The sequence below is a fragment of the Ammodytes marinus genome (assembly GCF_949987685.1).
Source record: "Ammodytes marinus genome assembly, chromosome: 21".
In the NCBI taxonomy this organism is placed as follows: domain Eukaryota; kingdom Metazoa; phylum Chordata; class Actinopteri; order Uranoscopiformes; family Ammodytidae; genus Ammodytes; species Ammodytes marinus.
In genome coordinates this window covers 17,789,605-17,802,407 of record NC_137225.1, presented here as the reverse complement: position 1 = coordinate 17,802,407, position 12,803 = coordinate 17,789,605, and the positions used below count along the sequence as shown (strand labels likewise).

At 40.7% G+C, this 12,803-nt stretch overlaps 1 protein-coding gene across 1 annotated transcript in view; it reads right to left on the bottom strand.

Moving 5' to 3' along the window:
- Positions 1-982: 982 nt before the first annotated feature.
- The window catches only part of malrd1 (MAM and LDL receptor class A domain containing 1), a gene marked incomplete at both ends in the record, with an annotated part of 60,921 nt that continues 49,100 nt past the window's right edge, over positions 983-12,803 (bottom strand). Inside the window, 10 exons of the mRNA XM_080050068.1 lie at positions 983-1,081; positions 1,191-1,283; positions 3,000-3,060; positions 3,152-3,248; positions 3,398-3,492; positions 6,299-6,365; positions 7,552-7,677; positions 8,306-8,584; positions 8,968-9,169; positions 9,965-10,122. Of these exons, the coding sequence (XP_079906194.1) occupies positions 983-1,081; positions 1,191-1,283; positions 3,000-3,060; positions 3,152-3,248; positions 3,398-3,492; positions 6,299-6,365; positions 7,552-7,677; positions 8,306-8,584; positions 8,968-9,169; positions 9,965-10,122 (1,277 nt within the window). The remainder of the gene's footprint in view (positions 1,082-1,190; positions 1,284-2,999; positions 3,061-3,151; positions 3,249-3,397; positions 3,493-6,298; positions 6,366-7,551; positions 7,678-8,305; positions 8,585-8,967; positions 9,170-9,964; positions 10,123-12,803) is intronic.

Below are 12,803 nucleotides of genomic sequence, written 5' to 3'. Positions count from 1 at the left end.
AAGCCATCATATGCCCCCTGACACTGGAGTAGCTAAATGGAACCCAACCCAGACGAGAAAGACTTTATTCTGGCTGAGTTGATCACAAATTCATCTCATCTACATTAATGGTTTCATACACAGCTGAGAAGAGCCATGAGTGAACACTTGTGAAATGTATAACAGACTATTTTAACAGTGCTATTTATGACCCGTGTGCTTTGCCCTGGATGATACCAATAGTTTGAGAGAACACGCACAAAGCAGCTGTTGGTCACTGACTTGTAATGTATTTTAATTTGCAAATGAAATAGGGGCAAACCATTATATTTGCACTTGTGGGGATTAAAAAAGATCCCTAATGAAGTCAGTACTCCATGTGTATTCAGTATATCCTTACAGTTCAATGGACTGGATGTAACTTACTTAGTTTTTTGTACAGATTAAACAAACAATATGTTTAGAGGTGCAATTTGAAGAAAGCCAGGCTAGTTGTTTTCGCCTTTAATTCTTATGCTTAGCTAAACTATACAGATGTGACAGTGGATTTGATCTGTTCATCCAACTCACAGCAAAAACAAGCAAATAGGTGTATTTCCAATGAAGTCAAACCATTTAGTTGGTTTTGTAATGATACAAAGAGCAGAGCTCATTCAAGACTCCACATTGCTGTTTACCACCTCAAGTAAAGATATTGGTATTCATGAACACAATTTCTTTAAGTCTTAAACTTAACCATGTAGCTTTTATTTTCACACGGAGGGTGGGCAGTATCACATCATTCATTTAAGTCATTAATAATTTAGTTGTAAATCATAACAGCACTGTATCAGAATTGTCTTTGTAAAAGTTACTTGCAAAATACCCAAACTTCTTCTTCCTTCCACTCTTTGCATTGCCCACCTCTCAGCAGGTGAAGACAAACTCATCAAGTACAGTATGTGTGCACACACACTGTTTGACCCTGATCTACTGCAGTGTCAATATGTAAAGTCCATTGTTTTTAAGCTTCAGAGCTTTTGTTGTCAGCACTATTAGCATTGGGGCTGTTATTGTACAGTGGGTTGGCAAAGGACAGCTTGGCATCGTTCCAGGTCGAAACCTGCTGTGGACGAATGAACACACAAAAGAGACATACATCACGTCACTGACTTCCAAACAGATCATTAGAGTAAAACCCCAAAAGGTTAGTGCAGACACCTCACCTCCACCTCCACCTCCCTCCTCCATGGGTAGACACTGATGGAAAGCCCTGGACCATCACTCCTACTTGGGTTGACTCTTGCACAGCAGCATGGCCTTCCCTGAAAGAAAAGAAAAATCATGCACACCGGCCATTAAAATAAGATGAGCCTTAATGTGGGAAGAGCGTATGAAATGCTGGCACAATTAAAAGGAAATTGACCCTGTTATGCCTCCATAATTACACCTCTGACATCTATTAAACATTTCATCATCTTTCCAGAGGTGGAATAATCACACACTGTCTGAGCCGCTCCGTTTAAACGAGTGTTGGCACGGATCTGTCTGTGTCGTGGAAATACCAGTTCACACCTACACCTCACTATTTATAGCGCGTCCTCAGTAGCAGCCATGAAAGAAAACATGTACAGGCAGCACAGATATAGAATATATTGAGATGCATTTTACGGTATGTGTGTGTGTGTGTGTGTGTGTGTGTGTGTGTGTGTGTGTGTGTGTGTCAAACAGCACCAATAATTCCATGATAATCTCTATCATCTGAGTCATGACAGTCTTGGTGCTCAGCATCACTCTCTGTTTCATTATGGGATTGCACTCGCTGCACACCCACACAAATAAAAAATGTGTGTGTTTGTGTGTGAGCGTGTGTAGAGATGCAGCTTGATCCACACACACACACACACACACACACACACACACACACACACACACACACACACACACACACACACACACACACACACACACACACACACACACACACACACACACACACACACACACACACACACACACACACACCCACACAGGATAGCCATTATCCAAATGGACTGGCAGTGATTATATCATCTCTCCGGAAGGTTGCAGGAATAACACCAGAGACAATAAATTACACTATAACTAACTACATTTATTTAATGCTGTCTTCTTAAGTATAAATTTGAGGCACTTGCACTTGACAATTTTATTTGACTTAATACTTTTTATACTTTATACTACTCTACATCAAGGAAATATCACTTCTGAGTCATTTATTTATGGCTATAGCTACTTATTTCATTTGAGAGTAAGATTGTGCATGAAAAATGTAGAATAGCATTCCTTTTAAACTTCTCCATTCACAAAAAATCACAAGATTTGAGAAATAACCAGAGGCTATGATTTTTGTAACCCTACGTTGGGACCCACTTATCAATCTAATCTAATAATGTAATATACAGTATCATCTTTTATCAGTTACAAAGGGGGGAAAAAGTACTTTTACTTGTGATGAAGTATATTTTGCTGATAATACTGTATATTATTATGTTTTTTTAAAGTAGCATTTTTAATATCAGAATTTATTCTTGTTGTAATGTTGGATTTTTTCCATTGTACTGGTACTTTTTACTGTAAGTAAATGATGCGAGTGTCTCTTTCACCACTGCACCTGTGTGAAGTAATGCAATTTATAAAGCTTCTTATCAAGTTACATTTCTGTAAGACATTAGAAAAGCCGTCAATTTACTGGTTATTGCTGGTCCCATTTGATCAAATTATACGGTTCAGTTCTTGTGTCAAACTGTTGTATACATACACTACAGTGTGTATGTAGATATAGTGCACACAATATCCACATAAACTGCTAAATCAATAATCCTAAATCAAAAACGTAATCTAGCAGAAAGGCTCTGCGATCCCCCCTCTGACCTCCTCTAATGTTTGGTCCACCTTATTGAATGAACATAAGATGGAAGACATGAAAATTTGATTTGTATGGCTGAGAAAGCTCGGAGCAGAATTGGCTGATGATGGATTGGACAGTTCTTTGTGCTGACCTCTGCTCTGCAGTCCAGGGCTGGGTTATCCATCACGCCGTAGTCCATCGGGTTAGGCTTTCTGTTGAGTCAGCAATAATAATCATCAACAACATCATCATCATTATTAGTAAAAGGAGAAGGGGAGTCATCAAAGTAGAACCAGAACTCACATGAGGAAGCATTTTTGCATGTATAACGCCAGAGCGCAGACAGCCACTCCGACTACGAGCAGCAGCAGTCCGATGCCGATGCCAACATACACAGAGTCTAAACAAGAGGGGGGCACGTTTAATATATGCTTAGAGGAGTGGACTATACCTTTAACGAGCTGCACAGCCATTAACATGGATACAGCAGATACATTTAAGTGAGACAGTTTAACAAAGAAGAGCAGGGAGGTGGTGATCCTTTATTACCAATCAGCTGTGTGTCCTCGGGTGTGGGTGATGGAGTGGAGGGAGATGGTTTCTCCCTCACATGGCAACGGTTAGCTGTCCACCCTGAATGACACCTGTGATCAAGATATAGTGCAGTTAAAGTTAAGTTATGATACTGATGTAGGGACAGCAAACTGAGGGGTCAAATGGGGAAAGTTTTCATGCAATAGTAGAATTGATTTCAAAACAACAGGAGGTTGTATACCACTATTAGTTGAAAGTAAATGTTACAGGAGTCTCTTTTTTCTTGTTTAATTTAGTTTAGTTTTGTATAAAGTAGTTTATATACTCTAGCCATTTATATCTGACTTTCTCTCTTCTATTTTAGAAATTCATCCATTACTTATGTGCAAACTACTTTCACAACACACTCTCAATCCCTTGGTGTTAAAAACCGAGAAGATTCTGTGCAATGTTCCTAAACTATTTGGTTGATCATTTGGAAAATAAACATACTGAAGATCAGCCTCACACCGATTTGTAATCCAATTTGAGTGTGTATTTTCCTCCTAAACATATAGATGTGGTTCTTCCAATAAGGTCAGCTACTCCACAGTCTTTCCACGTATCCTTTGGAAGCTGATGTTGTGCCCCCCTCCCCGGGTGCCCCTGCCTAGGTTTGGGAATCATTGAACTAATGTGGTTGGTGTTTGGTCTTTTCAATGGATATATTGACAATAAGAAAGATTTTGAATATAATTTGCCTTACCCTTTGAAATGTGAGTAAAACCACACAAATAAAATAAAGTACTAACAAAGATAAATAATGTAAATCAAAATCTCATTTCCCAAGTAAGCATACCCACACATGTTCTCTCACACAATCCAAGTATAACAACAAACAAACAAACTATGTTGACAAATGGTTCGGCATTTATCCGCCGGACATCCAGCATGGAAACACAGACTAATTGCAGTTAGGCCTTGAAGTTCTTCCTCTCCCAGACGGAGACTCTGTTCCAAGTCAACATCTGTTCAGAATCAGCCTGACTTCTGAGCAACATTGACCTTTTAATGTGAAACACACAAGCTCTCTGCAAAGCCAGACTGTGTCATTATCATTCACGGTGGGTCTGGGTATATATTGTTGTGTGGCAGTCTGGCCGTGGCAGTGGGCGGTCCCAGGACTTGTTCCCAGGTGGATCCTGCTTAGTATAGTCTTGTTGGGGGTGGAGGGGTGAGAGGGGAAGTGATGCAAATGCTAAGCCAAAGGTGCCTTCCAATGCTTGGACTAGGGTCTACTTTTATCACCTCTGGTTCAGCTACAGGAGCTACATACATAGCACCATGTACAGTGCATGTAGCGCTAAAGTCTTGTTACATAATGAGAGGAGGCAGCGGTGGCGGCGGCGCTGCATTGGAGAATGTTGGACCAGGGATGAATGAAAAAGGGGAATCAAACAAAAGGAGACGGAATAACAAATGGGAGCAAGGGAGAGGCAGCATTTAGGTATTCACATTGCAGAACCGCAACATTGTTGAAGTCCAACTGAAATCACATTTAGTCTTCCTTTTTCTAGACAAAAACCTTTCAAGCGTCTGGAGGGTTGTGTGTCTATGTGTGATTGACAGCAGCTGGCAGGGTAACCAGAGACAGAGAAAACAAACTTGTAGCTTACAAGCCCTGGGCAAACTGTGTGATGTTCACTGACTGTGGTAGTAGCCTATTGAATTGAGTGAGGACTGCATCAGCATGTAAATGGACCAAAGTTATTTTTACAGGGCGTTAGCTAGCTAGCTAGCTGGTGTAAGCGGTTCTCTTTTTCCCTGACAAGACGTGAGTTCATGTTTGTAAGGTAAACAAATTATCAAATTTCCGTTGGTTCTCGTACAAAGTCTGTTGCTCCTGTGTTTTTTAGCTGCTGTCTGCTCGTGATAGAACAGTGACGTTATTGTTTTATGCAAATATGGTTTGAAATGAAGCGATTTCATTGGCTGTATGGAAATAAGTTCCCTATACTGTGCGTAGAGAGAACCCAATAAATGATAAAACATGAATTTCTCCTTTTGGGCTAGGCCTATATACGATCGTTTTGTCAAAGTAGAGTACAAGCCTTGGTTTACAAAGCAGATATTTAGGCTGTAGCAGAGAGAGAAAATAAATTGAATTCAGTTGGTGTTTAAAAGTGTTTTCCTGTTCATTGCATTTTAGATAATATGACACTCTTTGTGGACACATTATGCGGTGAGCGACGTGACTCCACTGAACAAGTGTATCTTGTGCCAGCTGCACAATTCACCATCCAGCCTGTGGAAATAACAACCTTCTGACACGAGGATGGAGAAATGTGAACATCTCATTGAGGATTCACCGGTGCACAATGACGTTAGCAGATCCAGCAGAAATAATCTCATAATTGCATTCTCACTTTTATAATGGAATATCACATTGCCGACATTCCAAGCTGCTGAAGTGAACAACTAGATTCATGAGCTACTACTAAAAGAGCTCCGAGAGTCAGGCGCAGTGTGTGTGTGTCTCCAATGCGTTTCGTCCATACCAATGTGATGGCATGCAAGCATATTCATCTGATGCATGAGGCTTTTTTTTAAGGTCTACCCACTATGACCATTGGTGGAGGGGGCCATGTTTAAATATTGACCAGTGGGACCCACTGTGCTGGTGGATAAATGAAGGCACAACCACCCTGGTTAAGCTGTGGGGGGATTAGCAGATTCCCACACGCTTCACAGAGCGTGTCTTTTTCCAAGAGAAGAAACAAGACTGATGGGATTTCCAGGTTTTTAAGTCTCACAAAGAGAGATAAAGGAACGGGAGGACGAGTGGGAAGAACAGACATGATACTTATCTTTGCCAACTCAGCCTTATGAATGTGAGTGTGTGGGTCTGTGCTTGCAGTGTATGTTTGTTCAACTTACTTGCATACGGGGCCGTGTTTATCCACGACGCATGAGCCGCGATCCAGGCAATACCGCGGAGGGCATTCTGCAAAATAAATTACACAAAAGAAACTGACCTTCACTGATACATACAGTATCGTATTAAAACACATAGACACAGACACACAGACAGATGCACACACACACACACACACACACACACACACACACACACACACACACACACACACACACACACACACACACACACACAAATTAAATCCTTCAAATATTTCCCTCTGCTTTTTTTCATTTCTCTCTTCTCCTGACATGAAACAGACGTACACTCAAGCATGTTGCCGCTCAGACATAAGAACATGATATCGGTGAATTATGTTTGCCTGGGGGAAAGCAGTGCACCTTTGACCCCATCCATCAACCTCTGCATTGAGTGTCAGCATGTGCATTAAGCCAACCACAGGTTGTGCCAAGGTTATCAGAATACACACTTTAGGCAAACACATTTTTTTTCAAGTACTGGTACATTTAGAGATGTCTTATACCATACTAGTATAAATAAAAGGCCCAACATGTACATTTTATGATGATATCTATAAGTTAAAGATGTTACCCTATTCACATGCAGTGTCTCGTTTTAAATACCCATCATGCTTGAAACACCATGAAGATCTTTTAGGCTTTGATAAAGTCACTTTGGATTGGCAGTGAATTCTGGCTAAATGTGAGATTTGGTATTCTTCCTGAAAATGCAGGAAGAGCAAAGATTTAAATAGATTTTGGCAGGTGAGTTGAGCTTTGAAGTCAGAACAGCCCGGCATGGATATATCCTGGGAGTCAATGAAAAGGCTGGAAATGAGCAGACATGAAGGAAGTGTTGGCAACACTTGAGTCAAAACTGACAAGTGACTCATTAGAGTGTGATAATAGACACATGTATGCATTTAAAATAATCTTGTTTTCACTAACAAACAGAGGGAAGAAAGAAAGAGCGTCAGGCCTTTTTTCTTTTTACCGAGATCAAGAAATGTATAAACCAAAATGTCACAATTGACACTTCAAAGCATCGACAGTACAATCCACACATGGAGGCCATTGATGAAAGTGGAAACTACATGAAGAACTAATTCACCTATAGTGCTACACTGAGGTACAGGGTCGCTGTTTCTCTACAGTGTGTCTGTCTGTCTGTCTGGGCTTTCCAGGGTCGAGCAATTGACTGAGGGTTAATGGCAAAAAGCTTGAAAAGGAAAAAGTAAGTAGAAACATGTTACCATAGCAGCTGGACTCGTCGGAGTGAAAAGGCAGACAGTCGGCGGAGTGGTCACAGCGCTTTTCAAGTGGGACACAACCAAGGGAACCTTCACACACCAGTTCTCCCAGCTCACACTGCAGAAGGGCTGGGGGAAAAGAATGACAGGAAGGAATGGGTAAAATATGTAGTAGGGTTGGAGAGGTGTATTCACTGATCCCTAAGAGCACACATGGTATTCAGAATGACCCCTTTGATCCTTGCACGTTTTCCGTTTCCCACGTGCACATGCTGCAAATCACTCTCACATCTCACATGTACAGACACTTTGTCAGTCCTTGCACCAAAGATCAAACAGCACTTCTACCTGGTTAAAAATTCTCCTGTTGGCATGGCATGTAGAAGGCATATTTAAAGCGATGGTGCGTAACATTTTTCATATGGATGAATGTGATTCTACTGCTAAGAAAAAACCTGGACGTACAGCACAAGGTATACAATCAATGTGCAATCACTGAAAGCTTATCTCATGTAGATGTGCCCACAGTGTATTGTGTTTTTTTGTGTGTGTTGTTGTAATTACTCAGAATTCCTCATGGGGGCGACATAAGTTATGCGCTATAGCTTTGCAAATGCTCACCCTAGCGCTTCAGAAATGTTTTTTAAAACAGGGAACAAATAAGTAAATGACCATAATAGACAAAATAAAAGTAATTGTGTACTTTTGAACTTAAAGCAATTGTTTTGCGATGAGTCACCGGCACACATATACTTACGGCAGCTGTACTCATCCTCTCCATCGGGGCAGTCTGGGACGCCGTCGCAGCGCAGTATGGACGAGAGGCAGACATTGTTCAAACACTGGAACTGTCCACTCTCACAGAGACTCTGAGGAGGGAGTGTACCGGGCACCGCAGTGGGACAAAGCTCTTCGTCTGATTGGTCGGCACAGTCTGTCTCTCCATCACACCTCCAGCTCTCTGGGATACACTGATAGGAGTTTGAGCAGCGGAAGTGGTCCACTGAACAGGTCAGAGGAGCGGGGGTCACCGGTCCTAAAGTGACATATCACAGGGAAGAAGACATATGCTCATAACACATGGTGATAAAACAAAGATGCCCATGGTCCCAACGACTGCTTCTTCAGACAGTCAGCTGAAGAAGTGATTCAAGGGTGACAGCAGGAGGGGAGTGAGTGAACACAATATAAATTGCCCTCTGTGGCCATCCCTCTCCACCAACACAGTGTCCACAGTAAATGTATACGGACCTACAGGGCAGCAGGCTCCATTAACTCAGAACACTCACCCCAAGGGGCTGCACGATTTATATGTAAACAGAGCAGAGGAGCATAGATGTCGGTGAGAAAGAAAAATTGGAAAAATAGGAAACGGGAGAACGGGTGAAAAAGACAAAAAAGCAAATCCTTAGTTTGTACCTCCTGCCACACACTCTGCAGTGTACGAGATGTCATCCAAGGCGATGTCCGTCCACACGTCTCCGCCCGCCTCAGCCTGGAAGGTCACTCTGAAAGGTGCTGGGTTGGACACGATGACATTAGCATATGTCCACTGGTTGCCATGGTTTCCAGTGGCTGCCCACATCAGCAGACTGGTGCCGCTGGGACCGACAGTGTAAACCTGGGTCGGTGCAAAACAAACATGGAGACATGTAGCTATAGGTGATGATTTGCCAGTAAGATTAGAATTAGAATTTAGCATTTTGGTCGAAACAACTTTGGAACTTTTGGAAAGATTTATATTAAACTTATACCAAATGTGTGGTTAAAATCTACCAAGTGTCTTAATTTTAAAGCTATGAAGTATTTGTTTGTATGGCTCTTTTCTGTAAGCTTTAAAATTGGATTTAGTACATGTTTTTCCACATACATTAAGTAATGTACTGTAATGTGCATTAAGTACATTAAGTAATGTATGTGAGTATGAGTGTGAACAGTATTAGTGGATGGATATCGAATACTCATGTCATTTTCCATTTGGAAATATCTCATGTAACGATTCATGCTTTTTTTGGCAGTTTTTAAAGTGCACATCATCTCTAATTAGTTGTTTTCTTCTTAAGATTTGCTTATTGTTTGTTGTTCTCCAAATTAAGGCAGCAAACAAAACCACCCTTAAAAAGACCTGGAACGACAGATATGATAATCAGGTTTGCGAGGTGACACTCTTGATGGATTATTTCCTGGTCGGCTGACTTTCATTTCATCCTGTGGGTATCATGTGATTGACAGTAAGCAGAGCGTGGTGCAGTGACAGTCACAGTAAAAATGTCTGATAAAAAAATAAAAAAAACAGATTAAGCCTTCAGTTTGACCGTGATGGATCATGTGACTGCTGCCTGACAGAAACACAAACACAGAAAAAAATAAAAAGACTTTGAATTATTTATGGAAATTGGGCTCAAAATAAAATCACCTTCAGCGTTCCCATCCTGTCAGAGCCGTGCATGAAGAACCAGAAGCGCAGGTGACACAGGCCGACACTGGCTGGAAATGGATTCTTAGTTGTCACCTTGGCAACGTCTCCTTCCCTCTGAGGGGCCGAGTGTATGTATATGAAGTTCCCTCCACCACCTATGGAGACAAACACAGCACAGCCACACATTGATAGTTATTTTATAGAAGCTTTGAACAACAATGAACAGCAATGCTTGAATGACAAAACAAAAATATCCACAGCTAAACCTTTTCCACCCATCCAATGTCAACTTTACTGCAGGGAAGGAATACTCTAACTTTCTTTTCTTGGTTCCAATTAGGGTTGCAAAATTCCGGGAATTTTCAAAGTTGGAAACTTTCCATGGGAATTAACGGGAATTTATGGGAATTAACGGGAATTTTGGGAATTAACGGGAATAAACGGGAATTTACTAAATTTAAAGCAGCCCAAATGCACTAAATTCTCCTAACTATGTTATTTCAGTCCAGGCAAACGTTCTAGACTGTAAAAAGCAGTTTTTTCAACTAAGTTTTAATATATTTATGAACATTTAATTTCAAATCAGATTTTTTTTTAAAGTTTATTGAGATACCCAACTTGATATCATAAATTGATTTCTACTAGACCAGGTTTACAGAGGCTTAAGCTTTGATTTTAAATATAGTTGGGGACAATACATTTTAGCATAATCTTGACTAAAACAACCAGATTTTATGCAAGTACACTTGGCAAATTGCACATAGCACACATCCTACTGCATGGGTACTGAGGCCACGTCCCCTACATGCTCTGTGCATTCCTCCATCACATGGTGGGGAGGGGGAGAGGGGGGGGGGCATTTGACTTTATTTATTGAATGGGTGGGGTCAGACAGATGAGTAATAATTTACTCAACATTCATCTTTTTGTTGTTCAGTGAAATTATTGATTGTTCATAAAATAATCAACTTGATAAAGTTCTTCTTACAAATAAATCTGTTCAAATGTAATGTTTTTTGATTGTATTATTTTGCATGGATGTCTGCCTATGACCAAACATAGTGTTTAAAAGTTTAGATTTATGGTTGGTTATGAAAAAAAATAGTTTAAATTACCGCCATTTTGTTAATTCCTATAATTTCCAATTTTGAATATTCCCAAAATTCCCGAGCGAAAGTTCCCGTGGAAAGTTTCTGGAAACTTTCCGGTAATTTACCGGAAACTTTCCACCCCTTTGCAACCCTAGTTCCAATAAACTTGATATTGGCAGAAAGATAGAGAAAAAGGCATTTGAGCTGTTGTGAAAGCTTGTAGCCTGCAGCCAAAGAGAGCAGCACAGGGCTTCTTCAGCTCGGCTAAGCTTTTTTCGGAGATGAGACGGCATCCGCGTGAGGCCAGAGCAAAGTGGGAGTTTTTCCACATGAGTTAAAGGGGGATTTAAGGCCACTGCTTCCACTCACAAACACTGGATGTATTCTCCTCTGACGCAAAAAATATAAATTAAAAAGCCTATGTGCATTCATACAGACAAAAGCTGTTTCCCGTTCACACACACGTTGTTCGATATTTCTGACGTTAACATCACTGATGTGCAACTTAGTGCTCTCTCTCTCTCTCTCTGTCCAGCTCTCTGGTGTCTGATGTGTTTTCTTCACATATGGTTTATTGATCTGCTCTGTAGTGTGATCACAAGTTCACTGGCCAAAGTCATCGCTCGGATCAATATAAAGTCAACCGGCCAATCCAGTGGCTGTGACATTACCAACAACCAATGAAAGGAGGCATGAGAGCTTCACTGTAGACTAGGAAAGTTGTTTACAGGCGTGCTATGATACCAATGAAAAAATTGCTGATTTGTTCTCAAGTTTATGGTCCATCTACAAATACGATGCCTGCAGTTTAAACATAGACATAGGCCTATCCCAGTAGGCTACAATCAAGTATGAGTTGAAATTCCTGCTCAGAATAAATGTACAGTATATAATTCCAAGTATTTTTATCATAATGTCCTAGATCGAGACCAAGCCATTGATATAACGGCTGTAAATGGGTTTCATTTTCTCGGTGTGAACTAAATCAAACTGCTACTTACCGCTGCTGCTCAAAAATGTATATGAATATTTTATTGTTTTCATGCTTCTGGCTTTTGTTTACACGAACACAAGAAATACTAACAGCCAACACACAAATCAAAAATCAATGAATGCAAGATACGGGCAAAGTCACAAGGAAATGAAGGTTTCTTTGTTTCATAAATACAGCAGATATTTTCACTTAATCTTGAGCAATAATCATGTTTTTATACCACGGCATCTCCGTACACATGATACACAACAAGTCCAATGCTGTTGAGCTCAGTTTGACTCGGGCTGACATTAGTCAGGAAGGATGTATTATTAACCCTGCCTTCACGTGCCTGTCGGAAGCTCCAATTTCCCAGCTGTCAAGTTGTAATTGCAAAGGCGCCGCGCTGAGCTTATACATGGAGGGTGTCAAGGAAGATGCAGGAGTTGTTTGTTCTTACTTTTGAGAAATGTTTTAAATTTTTTTTGACAGCATTCTTCATATTTTACCTTATAAAAAAAAGACAGAAACGCACAAAGCGAGTTCTGAACACAAACAGGAGCATTGGTGGAGAGGGGCTTTCACTGTGTTATGATGAAAAAGTTGTGTATCAGGATTACTTAAAACCTTCAAAAAGGTATGCAATGTGGTTGAATTTAGAGCACATCTTGTCTTGCATTACTTACTTCATGTCATTGCTGAGTTATTTCTTACCAAGATTTTAACTGCAACCAAAGTCAATCCTCAACCTACGACCGGGGGATTATCACTT